The 20,756-nt window shown below is 49.5% G+C and overlaps 1 protein-coding gene across 1 annotated transcript in view; it reads left to right on the top strand.

The window, feature by feature from the left end:
- The window catches only part of LOC147677714 (toll-like receptor 2), a 259,373-nt gene extending 242,347 nt beyond the window's left edge, over positions 1-17,026 (top strand). The window contains exon 3 of the mRNA XM_086945364.1: positions 13,994-17,026. Coding sequence (XP_086801490.1) covers positions 14,026-16,485 — 2,460 coding nt within the window. The 5' untranslated portion in view covers positions 13,994-14,025 and the 3' untranslated portion in view covers positions 16,486-17,026. The remainder of the gene's footprint in view (positions 1-13,993) is intronic.
- Positions 17,027-20,756: the final 3,730 nt, after the last annotated feature.

Below are 20,756 nucleotides of genomic sequence, written 5' to 3'. Positions count from 1 at the left end.
CTCCCCCAACGGGTACAGCAGTCCCAGAGCGACGCCTGCCAGAATTAGACTGCGGGCCCCGGGGGAGCGGCCAGCGAAATGAGGCGCCTACGGAGCCTGCGCCCGGATTCACTCGAGGCCCCGGCTTGGGCCTAATCGCCGGAGGTGCGGCGACCACGGGCTGCTCAGCCAGGTGAGGAGGGCGGCGCGGCAAATCGGAGGGCTCCGCTCTGGGGGGCGAACTCACAAGTCCCCAGCGCCCAACAAAACTGAGAGACACTGCAAGGGCCCAAGACAGCGCTGCCACAGTTGAAACGATGGCGCCATAAGGCCTAGCATAACTAGGCCACAAACAAGAGCAGTGGAGCCGCCTGCACAGGGTCGAGAGAGAGGCAGCCCCAGGGCAGACAGGAGAGATCGGGGTGCTAAGCGAGCCTTTGAAGGGAGTCCCGGGCCCCTGACCGTGACAAAGCGAGTGGCCCCAACACCGCGAGCGCTGACCGTGCACCTCCATTGCCCACCAGGTCCACGAACCGGGAGAAGAGGATGAAGGGAGCCGCCGGCACCACAGTAAACAAGAGAGGGTTCTGGGGGCAGTGTTCGGGACCCCAGAGAGTGCCTACAGACCGACTAACGCGCCTGGGGGCTGACTTGGAAAGGGCTCAGCGATCTGCCAGCGGAACACGAGGCGTGGAGAGTCCCTGCCACGGGGGTAGCGGCTCGGGGGGCATAACACGGGGCCCCGGTGTTGGGCAGAGACCAGGGGCCGTACCGAAGAGACGTGGCCACGGAAGCACGACGGAGTGGGCTGCTGCAGGGCGCCACGAGACAGCACATTCTGGGACCCTGGGCCTAGGGGTACACGACCCTCACAGAGACGCAACGCCATCCCGACGCACCACACCCCCTCCTCCCATTGCGCACCCATCACGGACTGACTGAGGTCCCGCCAGGGAAAGGACTCGACTGGGAGACTCCTGGACCGGCAGAGGAGAGGAGGATGGCGTCCTCCAACCGCAAAGGGGGCCGCACCATACCTGGGATGCTGACCAAAGGGACTTCTAAGATCGACAAAAGCCCTGACAAACCAGCTCAGGCGCCCCCTCCTAAAGGAAAAGATCATGAGGGGGAGGCCCCGGTGACCAAAGCGTTCATGGAAGCCCTCTTCACCTCTCTTAAGGAAGACATCCAAACCCTCCGACATGAAATGGCAGGGGACTATAAAGAACTCCGACGGGATGTCGACGACCTTGGGGAGCGGGTGGCCGCGAACGAGCTCACGGGACAGGCCAGAAACGAAGAGGTAGAGCTCTTGCGGCAGGAAATCATTAGGCTTAACGAGCAACAAACGGACCTCCAATCTCACACAGAGGACCTAGAAAACCGCAACAACATTCGGGTCCGAAATGTGCCATCCAAAGCAGAGGGGGACGATATGGCAGGATATCTACAAACCCTATTCCGAGCAGTGATCGACGAAGACGAGGACTTTGAGATCCGTATTGATAGAGCCCATAGGGTGGGCCCAGCTCGCCGAGCTCAAGGTCCCCCGCCTGACATCCTGGCTTTCCTGCCCGACTACCCTCTCAAGGAACGCATACTGAAGGCGGCACGTCTCAAACAGCCTCTTCGCTTCCAGGGCCACGCAGTGGAATTATTCCAGGATCTATCGGCAATCACCCTACAAAAGCGGAGATCATTCAAGGTAGCCACCGCCTTTCTTCGCAACGAGGGGGTCCCATACTCCTGGGGGCACCCGTTTCGGCTGATCTTCAAATGGAACGGGGCCCTCCACCAGTTGCGATCCTTACGAGACACTTGCACCCTGCTGGGCATTCCACACGAGGAGGACCAACCGGACGACAACGAGGGAGGGCGGCCATCCGGGGCTTCATGCAGATCCCCACAGAGCGACTGGCGACGGCTGGCAGAAGGTGAGACGAGGACGCCCCCCTAAGAAAAGCCTCAAGCCAAATCCAGAGACAATGGCACAAGAACAGGCCGCAGCGATTCAGGAGATCTCCAAAGACACTGGCGCCGAACCCTGAGAGACTGAAGCGATGGTTGTAATCAGCTAAGTTGTGGAAACACGGTTGGGGGCGGGACGGTGGGGTCATGAGCCGCCACTGCCACATAACCCACACGTTTACTCATCCACAACAGGCCTGGACAGACATTACAGAGGCCTGGGACAATGTTCACCAGTTGGGGTTCCATGTTTGAACTGAGGGGGGTAGGGGAGGGAGGGGAGGGTGCGGGATGGGGGGGGGGGGGTTCAGGGGGTATGTCCAGGTGTGTTCCATTCGCCCAGGCAACGAGATCAGGAGGGGCGAGTGATCTTCCACTAGAACGTTGGAAGAGAGTGAGTGGTTACATACCTCCTCATGGCTGAAGAGTCTATCCAGATTCTCACCCTCAATGTTAAAAGGTTAAACAACCCAATCAAGAGGAGAGCGGTGCTCTCATACCTAGAACACTCTGGAACAGCAATGTGCCTCCTACAGGAGACACATCTATTAGCTAAGGACTGGCACCGCATGAGGTCCAGGGCGTTTCCGACCCAGCTCTACTCCTCCACCACAGAGAAAAAAGCAGGAGTGGCCCTACTCTTTGCTAAACATTTCAAAGGCCGGGTGGGGGACAAAGTAGCGGAGATTAAGGGCAGGCTCCTAGCCCACACGATCCACATTGGGAACTTGTCACTCACAGTGGGGTCCATCTATGCCCCTAACACAAAGCAATAGGCGTTTCTTACAGGAGCACTCTCCGAAGTTCTGAGCACTAGTTCGAGGCACATACTGATTGGCGGGGACATAAATTTGGTCATGGATAACAAAAGGGATCGGTCAGGTCGTAGGTTTGGCGATTCTGGGGCTCTATCCATTGAAGGGAAACGTTGGCTCGACGACCAGGAGTTCCTGGATACCTGGAGGGAAGCTCACCACACAGCCCCAGGGTATACCTTCTACTCTCATGTGCACCATACATATGCCAGAATTGACCATTTCCTCAGCTCCACTGACTTGGCCCCGATGGTGGGATATGAACATGATGCAGTAGTAATGCGCTTACAGGTTCCACGACAACGAACACACAAGGGTAGTTGGCGTCTCCGTGAAACTCTGCTCTCCCGCAAAGGGGTCACGCAGCAGATTAGCCAGAGCATCACGGACTACTTAAGCCAGAAAGACACAGGAGAGGTGGCAATGACAGTGGTCTGGGGGGCGCTCAAGGCGGTTATTAGAGGAGAGCTGATTGCAATTTCGGCTGCAGAAAATAGGGAAAGGAAGGAAGGCCGCCAGGAGTTGACGGCACAAGTGCTAGAATTGGAACAGGCGCACAACCGAACGGGGGTCCCTAGAATCTGGCGCAAGTTGAAAGCAGCCAGGGCACAGCTGGTGAGCCTGGATCTTGATCGGGCGGAATACGCTGCACTGCGCCTCAAACACACGTACTACGTGGGGGTGACAGGACGGGCCGTTTACTCGCCAACAAGCTCAAAGCGAAAATCGTCCGAGCCAAAATCCCACTCATATGCGAGGAAGGGGGCCGAGAGCTTCAGGAAGACGACCATATAGCGGAGGCATTTAAGGCATTCTATGCCACGCTCTACACAGCTTATCCCGCCTCGGATGCTGAAACTGGAGCAGCATACCTAGATGGAGCTAATGTGACGGCCCTCAATGAGGCAAACGCCCTAGCGTTGGATGCTCCCTTACAATTAGACGAAGTGATCTACGCTATTGCACGCCTCAAACCGCTCAAGGCGCCCGGCCCGGATGGATTCTCCGCGGGCTTCTATGAGTCCTTCTGCCCCCTTCTGGCCCCGGTACTAACTAAACTGTTCAATTCCTTCCAGGGGCCTGGATCGATCCCTCCGGAGATGCTAGAGGCCGACATTATCGTTCTACCAAAGCCAGGCAAGGACAAGACCCACTGCGCGGCATACCGGCCAATCTCCCTCCTCAACCTAGACTTGAAACTTTTCACTGGGATCCTAGCTGCGCGACTAGGCCCATGTCTCCCCGGCATAATAGAGCCGGATCAGGCGGGCTTTATCCCCACCCGCCAAAGCGCAGACAACACCAAGCACCTGTTGCACGTGATCGATAAAGCATATTACAACGCCACGGTGCGGCCCTCCTCTCAGTCAACGCTGAAAAAGCGTTTGACCGGGTTGACTGGATCCATCTTGACCGGACGTTAGCGTGATTCGGAACGGGCGAAAGGTTCAGGGCGTGGGTGGCAAGCTGCTACACATCCCCTCAGGCAACGGTTAAAGTGAACGGAACAAGCTCCAAACCGTTCGCCATACGCCGCGGCACGAGGCAGGGCTGCCCGCTATCGCCCCTGCTGTTTGCCCTCTATATAGAACCTTTCGCCCAGCGTGTGAGGGACAACCGGGCCATCACGGGCATTAAATTCGGGGGTGAGGAACACACGATAAGCCTGTACGCGGACGACATCCTGGTCGCCGTGGACAATACCAGGGTCCCAATACCAGCGTTCCTGGAAGAGATGGAACGATTTGGGGAGGTGTCGCGCTTTAAAATGAATATTAGCAAATCGGTCATTCTCTCCCTGGGGTGCAACACCCGCCAGGCCAACAGGGGCTCATTAAATCTGAGAGGGCTGTCCACACAAACGGCACTCCCATATTTGGGAATCGAACTAACGCCCAATACGGCTCAAACAGTGGAGCTGAATTACACTAAACTGCACATCCAGGAGGATATTCGGCGATGGAAACAACAACCGCTCTCATGGCTGGGTCGGGTGGCTGCGGTCAAAATGTCCCTGCTGTCGAAGGTGCTGTACTTGTTTCAAACCATTCCAGTCACCCCTCCGATAGGCATGATCAAGAAGCTGCAAGACACGATACAGCAATACGTATGGGCTGGCAAGCGCCCTAGGATGCGACGTGACCTGCTCACGCGAGTCCCCACAGAGGGGGGGTTGGGGGTCCCCGCCTTATGGCGGTACTTTCAGGCTACACAGATGCGATATCTTTTGGAGTGGTCCAGGCCGATGTCTGAGAAGCGCTGGCTATTCCAAGACAGGGCCATGGCTGGGATACCGCTCTGGAAGATTCCGTTTTTGGCACGAACAGATAGACCAGCATACATTAAAAAGTCACCCATCACCAAGACGCTTCTACAAGTCTGGGATGCGGTAGTGGTAACAAAATACCTCACGTCCTTTCCCTCGCCAATGACGCCACTATTTGAAAATCCGGCGTTCCCACCGGGAATGGTCCCTGGCTCCTTCCCGCAATGGAAACACACCGAGTGCAACTCGGCAGGTCACCTATTTGACACACAAGGCTTTATGACACTGAAAGCTATACAAGATGGGTACTCCATCCATAACCCGCAAAACTTTCAATATTTCCAGCTGCGGCACTGGCTCCCCAGTAAGGACGTCATACCACACACAGGCCACGCTCTTAGGCCATACGAGAAATGGCTTCTTACCAAAACCTCAGATAAACAGGCGATAACGGAACTGTACAAGATAATAACTCCCCCCCAGACAACAGCTAAATCCGCAGGACAGCAGCGGTGGAAGCGGGAGCTGGGCCACGCGCTCTCACACAAGGAATGGCAGGACGTCTACTACCGGGAAATCACACGGCCCGTAATGTCGGTAGGTGGCGGTTAAGGTGGCATACTACTGGCACTTAAAGCCGGAGCGGCTACACAAAAGCAATCCTCGCCGGGCCCCCCTGTGCTGGAGGGGCTGCGGACACATAGGGACCATGCTCCATCTGCTCTGGGAATGCCCGACGGTACTAGAGTACTGGGAGGAGATCCTTCAGGATGTAGACGACTGTTTCAAAACAGAGATTCCCTGTTTCCCCGCATACGCGTTCCTAGGCCTGCCCAACAAGCTCACCTTTTCACTCAAGTCCATTCGGGGACGCCAAATGGGGCTGGCAATAGGGGCAGCGACGTAACATATTCTCTCGCTCTGGGGCACCCCATGGAAACCCACACACACAGGATGGCTCCACAGACTATGGTATATACTGGGAATGGAGCGGATACAGGCGTCCCTAACACAGACTTCCGACATCTTTAAGGAAACATGGGCACCCTTAGTCTCCCTGCTGTCACAAGAATTCCGCGAGCTCACTTGCCCAAAGTATCTCAAAGTCCTTAGACTAGTTGATGAATTCCATAAGCCACCTGAAGACGGGACATGAAAGGTCAACAGAGGATACACTCGTATGCCACACACCTACACAGCAGAACACACCGGACAAAAGGGGGAGGTAGGGAGGGGGTTAGTTCCGGGGACAGTGTGGTTGGGGTTAGGGAGGATCTAGTTGGGAGGCGGGGTACGGGGGTTTTGAAAGACAGTTGATTACTGGGCGGGACTCGTGCCCTCTTGCATGGACTCATGGCACTTTGCTCCAGAGAACAGCCTCATGATGCTTATCGCGGACTTTGGGGCGATAGACGCATCAGGTTGCAAGACTCCACCAAGCTGCTGTTTAGAGCTGTAGTTCTGGAAAGTGACGATATGTCCTTAAAGAATATAAACAGCTCTCTGGAGGAATTTTCAGCTTGCTCTATCCTTGTATTGTAATAGGCGGCCCGAGGTTTCCTTATGAGTGAGTGACAGTGTTTAAGACTAATTTTCTAGTGGGTCTTCCTATGCTCTGAGAAGTCTGTCCTCCATATCCGTTCCAAACGCTTGCACGAAGTCGTAGCTCTCCTGAGTTCTTTGTTGAACCTTAGGGCAGATTTTGACTGTCTCCTAGGTGCACTAGAGGACCATGGGGCCGCTAAGTCTATTGCCTCAGTAATCCATTCATCTAGCGCGCCGCAGGCAGTTTCAATGTCATTGCCTCCCGGTGGCCCACCCTGCTGAAGGGCATGATTGAATTTAGCTGCTGAGAACCTGCCCATTTCCTATACAGTCTCTCTGCCCCTGACTTCTCCAGAGCTGGGCTATTAGGTATCGTAGTGCTAAAAGGGATCAAATAATGATCCATCCACTGGACTGCTTTAGGGCTTTCAATCATTAGACCTTCCCAAATGGCAAAATTGGGTCTAATAGGTGGCCCCGTTGGTGGGTTGGGAAAGAGGATTGCAGCACCAACTGTAACGCGGCTAGTTCCTGACAGAGCTCTTGCACTACAGAATGAAGTCTGGTTGTATTACTTGTTCCCTTAGGTTAGATGCAAACTGGACGATAGGACCCGGTGGTGTGTAATTTAAAAAGCCTTTGATGACAAAGTTAGTGTCGGCTGTGATTGTGAAAAAGCCTGCCTCGCTGGCTTCGATTTTCGCCGGTTCTAAGTAGCATTGTACCGATAGCTTATGGATAATAGCTATCCCCCCTGTTAAATTGGCGATCCAGTCTAACGATCCCATAATTCAGAGGGAGGGCCTCATAATATCAGGCGCTGAATCTTAATTCAACCAGGTTTCAGTGAGAAACATGATATCTGGCTGGCTATCAACAAGATGGTCGTGAAGCTCATGTTTGTGCTTGTTGAAGGATCTGCAGTTAACCAATATTAGTTTAAATTCCTACTCTAACCTAATGTGCTTCTGGTTCGTCACCATAGTATAGGGGCAGTGACTGCATTTCTGCGTAATGGATCCCATCTGTATACTATGCTTACATGATTCTGGAATGGAGGGACATAGCGATCAACAAGTAAAGGTTTGCGAAGCACTACTGAGAGAGGGCCTTAGCTCCGACCAACTGTTCTTTTCCTAATGAATTCAAAAAAGTTTTGAAAAGCTACCATAGGTGCTGAGGTTTTAGATTGCTTATGTGTTTGTTGTAAACAAAGATAGCCAAGGGGATGTTCAGAACATAATATTACAACAGTGTGACATGTTCATAATTTTAGTGTAATTATGAGTGACAGCTCCTGCTCCCAGGACACCCCCGCACCGCACGGCCACCAGCTGCAGCGAGTGCCCCTCCTGCCCGCTACTTCACTCAGCCTCGCTGAGCCTGCCGCCTCAACCCCGCCCCCCGCTGCCCTAGCGGGATCGCTCTCTCTGCCTGACTGTTGCTGCGCTCGGTGATTTCGTGCTTTTTTCTCCTGTGTTTTTTGTTGTCTTGTATCCCCCTGAGCTAGTGTCTCTTGCTTATTCCCCGTGTTTTGCTCCCCCTGTGCCCCTGTGCCCCCCGCCCCGCTCCCCGCTTCCCGCCGCCGTGCTCGAGGCCACGCCCCCTTTTCTTTGTGTACCCTCCCCGCTCCTGCCTCCCAGCTCCTCCCTCCCTCCCACTTCGCCATATATGGCGACCGGGCGAACGCGCAGCGTTGACGCGCAGCGGGCGCGCCGATTGTGCGCCAAAGGTAAGCCCGTCTGCGCCCGGCCGCACCTGGACCGCGCCCAGTGCCATGACCCCTGGCCCCCGCAGACACCCGCCCACCCGCCGGACCTACGACGCCACTGAACTCAACGCACTACCAAGCCACCCCGAGACGCACCCACGGACCCTTCTGCTGCCACTCTTGCAAGTTCACCTGCATCCGGACCTGCACTACTCCAGCACCGACCAAGACCAAGACCAAGACGAGCAACAGCAGCAGCCACCTGAAATGCTTCCTGCTCAACACCCGCTCCGTCCACAGACACGCAGTCGAGCTCTGGAACCTGCTCAACACCACAGCCCCAGACGTCGCCTTTCTCACAGAAACCTGGATGAACGCCTCTTCAGCGTCCGACATCGCCATCGCCATCCCAGGCGGCTACAAGATCATCCGGAGGGACCGCATCAATCAGACTGGAGGAGGCATCGCCATCATCCACAAGAACACCATCCGCATCACGACCAACACCGACGACACCCTCGCACCCGCCGAGCACCTGCACTTCCAGGTCCACATCAACCCCAAGACCACCCTCAGAGGCACCCTCATCTACAAACCCCCGAGACTACGCACACAATTCAGCGAGGACATTGCCGACTTTGTCAGCCCGCACGCCCTCCCCTCCGCTGACTACATCCTCCTCGGGGACCTCAACTTCCACCTGGAGAACAACAACGACCGCAACACCACCACCCTGCTGGACAACCTCGCAAACCTCGGACTCAAGCAGCTGGTGACCACCCCCACCCACTACGCCGGACACACACTCGACCCCGTCTTCTCATCCAGCAAGGACATCACCTTCAGCCACGCCACCGGACTCCACTGGACGGACCACAGCTGCGTCCACTTCAGCTTCAGAAGGACCACGATCCACCACCAACAACAGGTTGCACGCAGAAGCTGGGACAAGATCACAGTCGACCAGCTCGCGACTTCCCTGAGCAAGAACCCTCCCACCGGCGCAACGAACCCCAGCCAAGCGGCCACCAACCTCACGAAGTGGATCAGCGACTGCACAGACGACCTCGCCCCCCTAGGGACCCCGCCTAGCAGACTCGGCAGCAAGAAAGCCCCATGGTTCACCGACGAACTCAAGAGCTCCAAGAAGAACTGCCGAGCCCTCGAGAGAGCCTGGCGCAGAGACCCAACACCGGACAACATGAATGCCCTCAAGCTTGCCACCTGAAAACACCACCAACTGATCCACGCCACCAAGAAAACTGCATTCAAGGAACGACTGGACAACAACGCACACAACAGCAAAGAACTCTTCAACATCGTTAAAGAGCTCTCCAACCCCAATGTCGGAAACAACGACATCACCCCGTCGCAAGACCTCTGAAACTCCCTCGCCTCCTACTTCCACAACAAGATCGCGGACATACACAACAGCTTCAGCACTCAACCGACGCACGCCACGACCGAACCACCACCCCCCACTACCACCCTCCACGCCTGGACCCCGATCAGCACCGAAGACACCGTCCGCACAATGAACTCCATCCACTCCGGATCTCCGACCGACCCCTGCCCTCACCACGTCTTCAACAAGGCCGACGCTGTCATCGCACCCCACCTGCGGGACATCATCAACACCTCCTTCGACACCGCCACCTTCCCGGAGAGCTGGAAGCACGCCAAACTCAGCGCTCTACTTAAGAAGCCATCAGCCGACCCCACCGACCTCAAGAACTGCCGCCCCATCTCGCTGCTCCCGTTCCCTGCAAAAGTCATCGAGAAGACCGTCAACAAGCAGCTGGCCGCCTTCCTCGAGACGAACGGATCCCTCGACCTCTCGCAGTCTGGCTCCGGGCCAACCACAGCACCGAGACCGCCCTGATCGCAGCCACCGATGACATCCGAGCCCTGCTTGACAACGGAGAAACAGCAGCCCTCATCCTCCTAGACCTCTCCGCGGCCTTCGACACTGTCTGCCACCGTACACTAGTGCAGCGCCTCAGCAACGTCGGAATCCAGGAGAAGGCACTGGAGTGGATCATCTCCTTCCTCGCCGGAAGGACACAGAGAGTCCGCCTCCCCCCGTTCAGATCAGAAGCCGCCGAAGTCATCTGCGGCGTTCCTCAAGGCTCCTCGCTCAGTCCAACCCTCTTCAACGTCTACATGAGCCCCCTCGCAGACATCGCACGCCAGCACAACCTCAACATCATCTCCTACGCCGACGACACCCAGCTGATCCTCTCCCTCACCAACGACCCCGCCACCGCCAGAGCCAACCTACACGAAGGGATGAAAGAGGTAGCCGAATGGATGAAGAACAGCCGCCTGAAACTGAACTCGGACAAGACGGAAGTCCTCATCCTGGGATCTTCACCCTCCGCCTGGGACGACTCCTGGTGGCCCCCCGCCCTAGGCAACGCACCCAAACCAACAGACCACGCACGCAACCTGGGCTTTATCCTGGACTCCTCCCTCTCCATGACCAGACAAGTCAACGCCGTCTCCTCGTCGTGCTTCAACATCCTGCGCATGCTACGTAAGATCTTCCGGTGGATCCCCACTGAGACCAGGAAGACGGTCACCCAGGCCCTCGTCACCGGCCGTCTGGACTACGGCAACTCCCTCTACGCCGGAACCACCGCCAAACTCCAGAAGAGACTCGAGCAGATCCAGAACGCCTCAGCACGACTCATCCTGGACATCCCCTGTCACAGCCACATCTCCGGACACCTGAGAGACCTGCACTGGCTCCCGGTCAACGAGAGAATCACCTTCCGTCTCCTCACCCACGCACACAAAGCCCTACACAACCAAGGCCCAGGATACCTCAACAGCCGCCTCAACTTCTACGCTCCCAAACGCCAGCTTCGATCGACCGGCCACGCCCTCGCCGCCGTCCCCCGCATCCAAAGAGCCACCACAGGGGCACGGTCCTTCTCCTACCTCGCCGCCAAGACTTGGAACTCCCTCCCGACCCACCTCCGCCTGACCCAGGACCATCTCGCCTTCAGGAAGCAACTCAAGACCTGGCTGTTCGAGCAGTAACGGACCCCTCTCCCCCAGCGCCTTGAGACCCTCTGGGTGAGTAGTGCGCTATATAAATGCTTTGATTGATTGATTGATTGATAGCGTGTGTAATTGCTCTGAGTTATATTTGAGCTTTACTTTAAAAAATCGGGCAAGCGTTCTGGCCCCAAATCCCGAATGGCCGCAGACGGGCTTGCCGGTGGTGCGCCCGCTGCGCGTGTCCGCTTGTGCATGCGTGTTAAGTAGGGGCCTTCCGTCTCCACACTAGAACACTGACTGCAGCCCAGACCAGAAAACCGGAAGTGCTTCACCCCCCTTCCTTGCCCTCCATTCGATTGGCACAAATAGTTGCGACGGACCAGGGCGGGAAAAATACTCTACGCGAGGTGCTTGCAGAACTTTAAAAACTGTGGGTAACAACCAATTTTAAAAAACAGTACTTTGGAAATCTTTAAAAAGTGAATTAAACTAGGAGTCAATGCAAGTTCAGGTTTTTGTTTCTAAAAGCGCTTTACAATACAGTTACAGTTTGCGTTACCACCACAAACGGGTCGCAGCAGGCTCTGCCACTGTCTGCTTTTCGCAATAAACTATAACAATTACAGCTCTGTGATTCAATTTCAATAATAGCCCTTTTGCATTACAATTCTACATAATGACACGGAAAAAATAATTCGATTTTTTTTTTACAGCAAATTTTAAAAATTGTCTTGTAAAATCAATCCTGTACAGGAGTTTAAAAAATGTGATTTGTATTTGGGTGGTGAGTGACCACCCACCTTAAGGAGTAAACGCAACTCGTATCAGGGTGAACCCTAAGTAACTAAAAACTCAGCACCCTTGTAGCTACGGCACTGAACAGACAGGCTTAGCTTGGGGTAAAGTGTAAAGTGTTTGTGCAGTTCCAAAGCATTGATAAAATCAAAATGCAAAACAATATAATTCCTCACCCGAATTAGAAAAATAGAGTACAATTTTAAGAACAAAATGACATGAAATGAAAAAATCTAATAAGGCAAACCAAAGATAAGAATTTTCATAGTTTTACGTACAAATGGTAGAATAAAGAACAAAGTGCCAGTTATAGTCAATGGTCACAGTAGACTCTGACCTAGGTGCCATTTGAAGCTGATTGCTATAGAGTACAGGTTAGTTAAATAAACCAGGTGCGTCCTGGTCAGTGATTTTACCTTCTGATTTAGTCTTTCAAGTCCCAATCCACCACACAAGGACACCTTTAAAGCCCTGGAGGTACTTAGAGACTCACAGGGTATCTGACACAGGCCTACAGCAGGGCACAGTCTCCGTCGAGTTGCCTCTGGTCCAGTGGCTACTTCCAGAAAAAGGCCTCTTTCACTTGTTGGCCTTCCTGTGGCCCCACAGGAGGTCAGCCAACTGACCAGAGAAATTAATTTCTTTGTCCTGGGTACATGAGAGAGCAGGTCCAGTCCTCCTGGGCTCCTCAAGTCACAGGCAGCGGATCCAGTTATTTTCGTAACTTCTGTAGGTCCCAAAAATGTTCTGAAATGGGTACCTGGAGGTGCCACATGTATGCCTGGTCCTTCCCATAACAATGGAATAAAAATTCATGGGGGGCAACCCTACCCATTTTTTGGTAGTACCTATTGCCTTAGTGCAAACAGCCCCAAAATGCAATGTGTCAGGGCAAATTCAAGATTGTGAAAGTCTTCGCCACACTCAACTTGGGCTCTAAGGGGGAGGGTGTGTGTTTGTGTGTCGTACTATGGTAATCCTAGTATGCTCCCACCTCTAAAGACAAAATTCTGTTTGGAGCAGCCCACAATAAAGCCAGATACAAAAGTCTGGTATAACAAAAGCAGAGTCATTCTGAAACCGGATTAGAAATACACAAGAATTATCTTGGTATCTTGTTTTCTCACTTTCAAGTGCATGCCAAGTGTTATATGTAACCAAGAGAAAGAGTTCTGTTGGAACAAAATCATTGTCCTTCGCAACCTCACAAGGGATCCTCAAGACGTGTCTTTGCATCCTTTTATCTATCTTTAAGTGCGCCCAAAAAGGATTTGACACTGTACTGTTAAAAGGAGGTACATAGCCCCCACTCTGCATATTCGGCTGAATTTAGAGGAGTCATTTCTGCCCATTGACGTCAGCCTATAGTTATTTCCTGGGCGGCATTTCGTACCTTTCCCACTTCTATTCATGGCTCATCACTAACTGGGAGAAACTGGAGAGCCAATGAAAATTAGCCTTAAGGAACCACCGACTAGCAGGGGTAAAATGCACTGAGTTCTATTGGCAGCAAAAATATAGGGTCCAGTTAAAGATATAAAATCCAGTGACTACACAGGAAAGGTGGATTTCGTGGAGGGAGTGTGAATGGATAAATATTTATGATTTCACTTTTTTATTATTCCTATATATCAATCAATGAATCAAATAATTTGTAAAGCGCACTACTCAACCGTGAGGGTCTCAAGGCGCTGGGGTGGGAAATGCTGCTACTGCTCGAAAAGCCAGGTCTTGAGGGGTCATATGAATGCCCTAATGGTCCCGTAAAGATTTCTAGTAATTGTTTACTTTTTCATAGGCCAAGAATTGATCAATTGCTATCTTCTTTAATTCAGTTATGAAAAAATGCATTTGCTCAAATCTAACAAGTTACTTTTTAATTATTTTTACCTTTTCTTCCCCCAACAGATTATTTGTTCCACGGTGTGAAGAATGTGAAGATGGTTCAAAGCAATGGGAGATGGCTAGCACTTTTTATTCTGATGACTGGAGTGGCCAACGTCGCACAGAGCCAGATGACTTGCACAGTAAATGAGAACAATGTTGCTTTGTGTTCCGGCTTGAGCCTCAGTGAGGTCCCTAAATATTTATCAACTAGCATAGTAGAATTAGATTTGTCTTACAATAAACTTCAGAGTATCAACGAAGAAGATTTTTCTGCCTATACAAACCTGACAATTTTGAACTTGGCCTTCAACAACATTTTCAGAATTGATCGCAACTCTTTTGCCTCAAATCTCCTTCTCAGAAAGCTGAACCTCTTCAACAACTCTCTGATGGAAATCCCTTCCCTCGCAATAAGTCCTTTGAAACACCTCACTGAGCTGGAAATGAGCAACAATTTGTATTTGAATTCAACCCTTGATGATGTTTTTTACACCTTTAGAAGCTTGATGGTACTGTCCATGGGTGGAACTGAGATCACATGGATTAGAAAAAATGATTTTCTACCCTTGCAAAATATTTCTTTAAAGAAATTTGCATTGAAGACAGCTTCCAGCCCTAAGCACTATGACAAAGGGACATTCGCTGTGCTTAACACCTTTTCTCTTTGGTGCGACTTTGCATTGGACTCAAATCCTGATGTGCTACCCTTGATCCTGGGAGACTTGCGTGGAAAATCCATAAAGCTCCTTCGTCTACGCAATTTGTTTGCACACTCTTACTACACAGATGACATGGACTTATTCAATGGTCTAGCAGACACTGACCTGAACGAACTAATTTTGTATCGGGGAAAGTTCAATGAGAACTTATTACGCCTCTTATTGATAAATGTGCAAACATCAAATGTGACAAATCTGTGTTTGATTGCCATAGACTTTGCAAGGTCTCTGAATTCGTCTGCTTCAAATGTCGGGATATCCAATTTGACGTTAAATAAGCTTCTGCTACAGGACATCAATAACCCAGACATTCTGCGCTTCGACTGGACGTTCACTTGGTTCAGTAAAGTGAGCAATCTTCACATCATAAACGTCAACTTTAATTATGTTCCCTGTGATGCATGGGATGAGATGAAAAATGTTATTGTGCTGAACATATCAAATAACCGACTGACCAACGAATTTGTATACAACCCAGCATGCAAAAACCCATCATTGCTTAACCTGGAATGCTTTAATGTCAGCAGCAACAAAATAACTAGCCTCAAAATTATTTCATTATTAAGCTTTAAATGGCCAAATCTCCGGGTTGTTGATCTTAGTCACAATGGCATCGGATCAAACAGTGAGTCCTGCAGCTGGGGACCTGCCATTACAAAGCTAATACTGCACCATAACATCATAAAAAAGATAATATTCCAGTGCCTTCCTACCAGTCTGCACTACTTGGATTTGTCAAATTCTGAGTTAGATGGGCTGGACACAAACTTTTTCACGAAGAGTACTAATTTGAGTGAGCTGTTTTTGAGTAACAACAGAATTAAATTCATCCCCTCCAACTGGGAGAGCCCCAACCTCCGGTTCCTGGCTATTGATGGTAACTCATTTGGAGTGATCACAACAGGCTCTTTTGACAAAATGCCAAAACTTGCACAGTTGAAAGCAGGCAACAATCCTTATCATTGCACTTGCGAGCTTGCCATGTTCATTGAGGAGACCATGCAATATGGTGACCTCGAGTTTGCAGATTGGCCTCAGAACTATAAATGCTATCATCCACAATACCTGCTCCGTAACATGATAGAGTCTTACAAACCAGGTCGGCTGGAATGTGATGTCACTCTAGTTGTGATTATCTCTGTCACAACAACTGCAGTTGTGGTCATTATTTCTATGCTACTCTGCTGGAAGTTTGATGTTCCATGGTACATAAAAGCAACATGCCAAATCATTCAGTCGAGACACCGATCAAGTAAAGGCATTCCTTGCAGGACATACAGTTACCATGCCTTTGTCTCCTATAGCTCCTCGGATGCAGATTGGGTTAGGAGGGAATTGCTGTATCGTCTGGAACAGTGCAACCCCCCTTTCAGTATCTGCATACATGAGAGAGACTTCACGCCGGGTAAGTGGATCATTGACAACATCATTGAAAACATTGAAAAGAGCCGCAAAGTCATCTTTGTGTTGTCCCGTAGCTTTGTTGACAGCGAGTGGTGCAATTATGAGCTGTACTTTGCCCACCAGCGTTGCATTGGCCATGCTTTTGATGACGTCATCCTGGTTGTTAAAGAAAACGTCAGCCTGGATTCCCTTCCAAATAAGTTCTGCAAGCTGCGAAAAATGCTGAGCACAAAGACTTACTTGGAATGGCCTTCTGAACCAAACAAACAGGCCTTTTTCTGGGTTCAGCTGAAGAACGTGTTAGGAAAATGCACCCTGGAGAGTGCTGATCAACAAAGAATTTCTTGGACCAATGACAGTGCTATGTCCGAATTGCCAGTTGCATCATGAGCTACACATTTGTTTACTATGTAAATGTCCATACTTATTTATGAACCTCTAAAGAGAATGGTCTTGAAAGTGTTTAATATGGGAATATGCAAAATAGTTTGTTAGCCACCTGCCCAAAATTGACCAGCATATTTTCTCACAATTTTTATATGAAATGTTAAATTCTGCAAGCCGACTAAAGACTTCCTTGGGGTGTGAGAGCCCACACTCTAATATATACAGATAAAACTAAGACACTTCAACACTTTTTTTATATCATTAAATATATGCAGCATAAAAAATTGCCAGGCAAATTTTTCAAGTGACATCACAAGGTAGATGCCCAGCTGGCAAATAGCCCCATGTCATGTATGATAGAATCCTATATTGCAGCTTGTAAGCGAAAAAACACTTTGCCTCCTGTGTTTTTTATGCCCATGCCATTAGTGTTAAAAGCAAAACTACTAGCTTTGATAGGCTCCCGCCTGGATTATTCTAATGTGCTGTATCTGGGCCTGCCGAATTCTCTCATTTCTCGTCTGCAAGTTGTACAGAATGCCGCTGCTAGAGCCATTTTCGGCTTCCATCGCAGAACAAGCGCGACGGCATTGTTACAAAAACTTCATTTGCTCCCCATTAAAAAGCGCGCTGCTTTTAAGGCTCTCATGCTAGCTTTCAAGGCGCTCCACGGCATTGGAGCCAAATACATTAGAAACAGGCTGGTTTTTTATATGCCTTCACGCACTTTGAGGTCAGCTTCTCTGGCCTTGGCAACTGTTCCTCTTGTCCGACGAGCCCGACTGGGCGGGCGTTCCTTTCGCTATCTAGCTCCCAAATTGTGGAACTCCCTGCCTGTCCCCCTGAGACAGAATACCAACCTTTTGAAATTTAGGAAAGAGCTAAAGACATGGCTCTTTGTACAATAGTCCTCGGCCTGGTCTGCCCGCTCCTAAGCATCTGTTCTCAATCTGATAAAGCGCTGGGACACTCCTTTGGAGTAGCTGAGCGCTATATTAAGACAAACTTTAACATAACATAACATAACAAACTCCAAAATCTTGGTGGTAATGAACAAATTTAACATTTTAGTTATGTTCAGATATTCCTTTTAAAAGCCTACTCAAATGCATGGTGCCAGGATCACCAAGAATTTACTGTCAGTAGGTATTATCAACTCTTCTAATCCTTATAATTTACTCCGAGGTCCAGAAGTAAGTCAGAAATACCACTGAAAAGCTCACAGCTCAATTTTTATGGGTTGGGCCCTTGATTACCAACATGGTGTTTGCCCGTCTGTCGCCCTAAAAATAATCATACATTGGAATTAAGAGACTGATGGCCAGATGTAGGAAGCCTAATTCCGGTCGGTAACGGCCGAAATTACCTAATTTCGGCCTTTACTGACCGGAATTAGACTTTTCAGATGTAGGTTGCCAAATTGTAGGATTCAGTAATTTACCGAATGGGTAACTTAAGGAATCGGTAAATTACCGAATTCTTAACATACCGATTCGGTAAATTACCGAATTCTTAATGTAGAGAGCACTCAAGTGAGTGCTTTTTACATTTAAGGATTTGTTATTTACCACCAACTATTAGTTGGTGGTAAATTCAGAAAGCCTTTTAAAAAGCAATTTTGTGCTTTTTATTCAGTGCCATGTGGCAGACATACATGCCCTTAGGGCATGTATGTGTGCCACATGTGCACCCATACACTATTCAGGGGTGCAAGAGGGGGTCAATGTGACACCCTGCCACCCTTGAAAGGGTTCCCCCTATTACCAATTCGGTATTTACCGAATCGGTAAATACCGAATCAGTAAATACCGATTCTTAATTACCAAATCTTACCGATTCGGTAATTGTTACCGAAAAATTATCTACATCCCATTTACCTATTCTTAAATACCGAATCGGTAAAATTCGGTATTTAAAAATAGGTAAATTGAGATTACCTACATCTGGCCCTGAGTCAGGGTTATGTGGAGGGCCTCTTTGACTCGTACTACCAATCAGACTATCAATGACAAAAGAGGTTACTGATCACCAATTATAGGCTTGCTCATGGCAACTCTGTGTTCTTTGACTAAATCCAGCACCTTAGCATCGCGTGTGTCGGCTTTTACGTAGGACAGACTAAGGACTCCTCTTGGTTCCTTCACATCCCCTTGCATGCCACACAGTCTGAAGACCACATGTGTAGCGGGCGGATGTGGGAGCGGTAGTCTGTTTTTAATCCATCAGCGTTGTGAGAAGAAGTATGGAGTTCTAATCCATTGCCTTGCCACGATAATACATGGATTTGTGGCAAATAATGTTCATCTTTATCAGCGGCATATCTGAGTCTGGCATTTCGAGTGAGGTAGTAATTTTGCTTCAACCCTTGAGTTTTCCCCACACATCCTTCTGCAAGGTTTAGTGGGGACATAGGTCTCTATTCCTGGTTTTGCAGGTCAAAAAGGGGGGAAATTGTGCAGTTTCACTTGTCTGTAAGTCCAAAACAGCATGCAGTCTTTAATTTTGACTGACAGAACTCTGAATGGAGCGGTAAATTGACCCCAAGGAAAAACACTGTGTGGTAGCGGTTTCTCCACAGTTTATTTTTATCCCCTGATGTTTCTGCAGGACCCAGGACGAAGCTATTAGTATCCTATTAGATTTACTGTTATTAGAAGAGAGTCTTCTGGATTGAATGCTTACCCAGAGAATTGGATCGGTATTGAAAATGGACACTTACATCATCTGATCTGGACACGCTAGTAGAGATATGCCATGGGTTATGTTTAAAAAAACGTTTAATCGGTATCCCACTTTTCAGTTTGCCTTAAGTATACCCAGATATAAACAGTACAGTTTTATCTGATGTTTGCCTGGTTCCTTTCTTACCACAAAATGCTGTCTGGTTTTGTAATGCACTTGGATCCTCCAAAGGTCTTTTTGATGTATTTTAAGTGCTATTTGCTTACCCCTAGCAACACAGTTGACGAGGCAGGCATACAAACGACACATTGGGTAATCCACTGGTAGGCAGGTGGTCAGTAAGCTGCTTTCTTGGCTGGATGGAATAAGATATCCTCAGACTTTGGACCGTGAGATAAAAGCACAGCATATTGTTATAGAACTTGCATGATTTATTTCTGCAGTAAAATAAAGCCCCTGGGTTCCCAGTCAGATATTCAAATAATGAAACATTTGTAATAAATTTCTCTTCAGAGATACTTGTGAAATGTTTGATTTATTTAACCAATTGTTTTGACAATTGTTATGTGAAACAACTCATTCAACCCTATTTTTTAGCAAGCATTTGCAACGCCAAGATGGCGTGCCTTTATAATGCAAATGCCGAGCTATTGGCTTTGCCTGTGTTTGTTTGTGAAGCATTATTTGAAAAAAAAGTAAACCATTTAAAAATATTGGAGGAAAAGTAAATGCACATCTTTAGATATTTCAAAGTTGTACATTAAATTCAATATTTTATATAAATGGCCTGCTTTATTTTTCTAATACTTTTCACTCGGGAAACTGTGAACATAATTTAAAAAGAAAAAAGAAGTGACAGAATTTAATTTAAAAAACACTTGCGAAGGTCTAATTTACCTTCCACAGGACTCTGAACTGAAACCTATGCCAGTTATTTGGTCCTCGAGAGTAGCCCCGGAAGCAGATTTATGAGCCTCCAGGAGAAGAGACAGACCCTTTTCAGTCAGCCCCTTTTCAGTCACTCTAAGAGTCTAAAGAAACTGTCTGCCTCAAACACCAACTGAATGAGTGCAGCTGCCAGTCCCTCCCACAGCACCATAAAACCATTTATATGATAAGGCCTGTGCATTGATGCACATAGAATTTAGGACATAAAACAAAACCAACCATTAAAGTCTGCTCTTTAGTCATAACGCAGCAAAATATATCCATTGCTGTGATTTTACAGATATTTTGGGATGGGTGGGGAGCAATGCTCAGAGCAAGATGGAGGTAGTTGCAGGTAGAGAGGGAGCAGAGCACAAGTGGTGGAGCCAGAATGGGTGACTTATAGTTTGCAGTGGCATTATATAGTTATGCACTTATAACCGTTATGGCACACAAGAATACTAAGACAATAACAGGCAGCAGCCAACAGTACATTGTAACATATACCTCTTAAATTCAGGCGAGACATATCTGCTTCGAGGATTATCCATCATTAGCACTGTACAGCCAGAAAACCAAACATCACCAAACGAACAGCAGCGGAGTATGCAAGAGATCTGTCACACATTGTTGGAAAATTCTGAGGACTTAATATAATGCACCAC

Source organism: Lissotriton vulgaris, chromosome 12, assembly GCF_964263255.1.
Source record: "Lissotriton vulgaris chromosome 12, aLisVul1.2, whole genome shotgun sequence".
Taxonomy (NCBI): Eukaryota; Metazoa; Chordata; class Amphibia; order Caudata; family Salamandridae; genus Lissotriton; species Lissotriton vulgaris.
The sequence above is the reverse complement of the archived record's forward strand: the minus strand, read 5'-3'. Positions and strand labels throughout refer to the sequence as shown.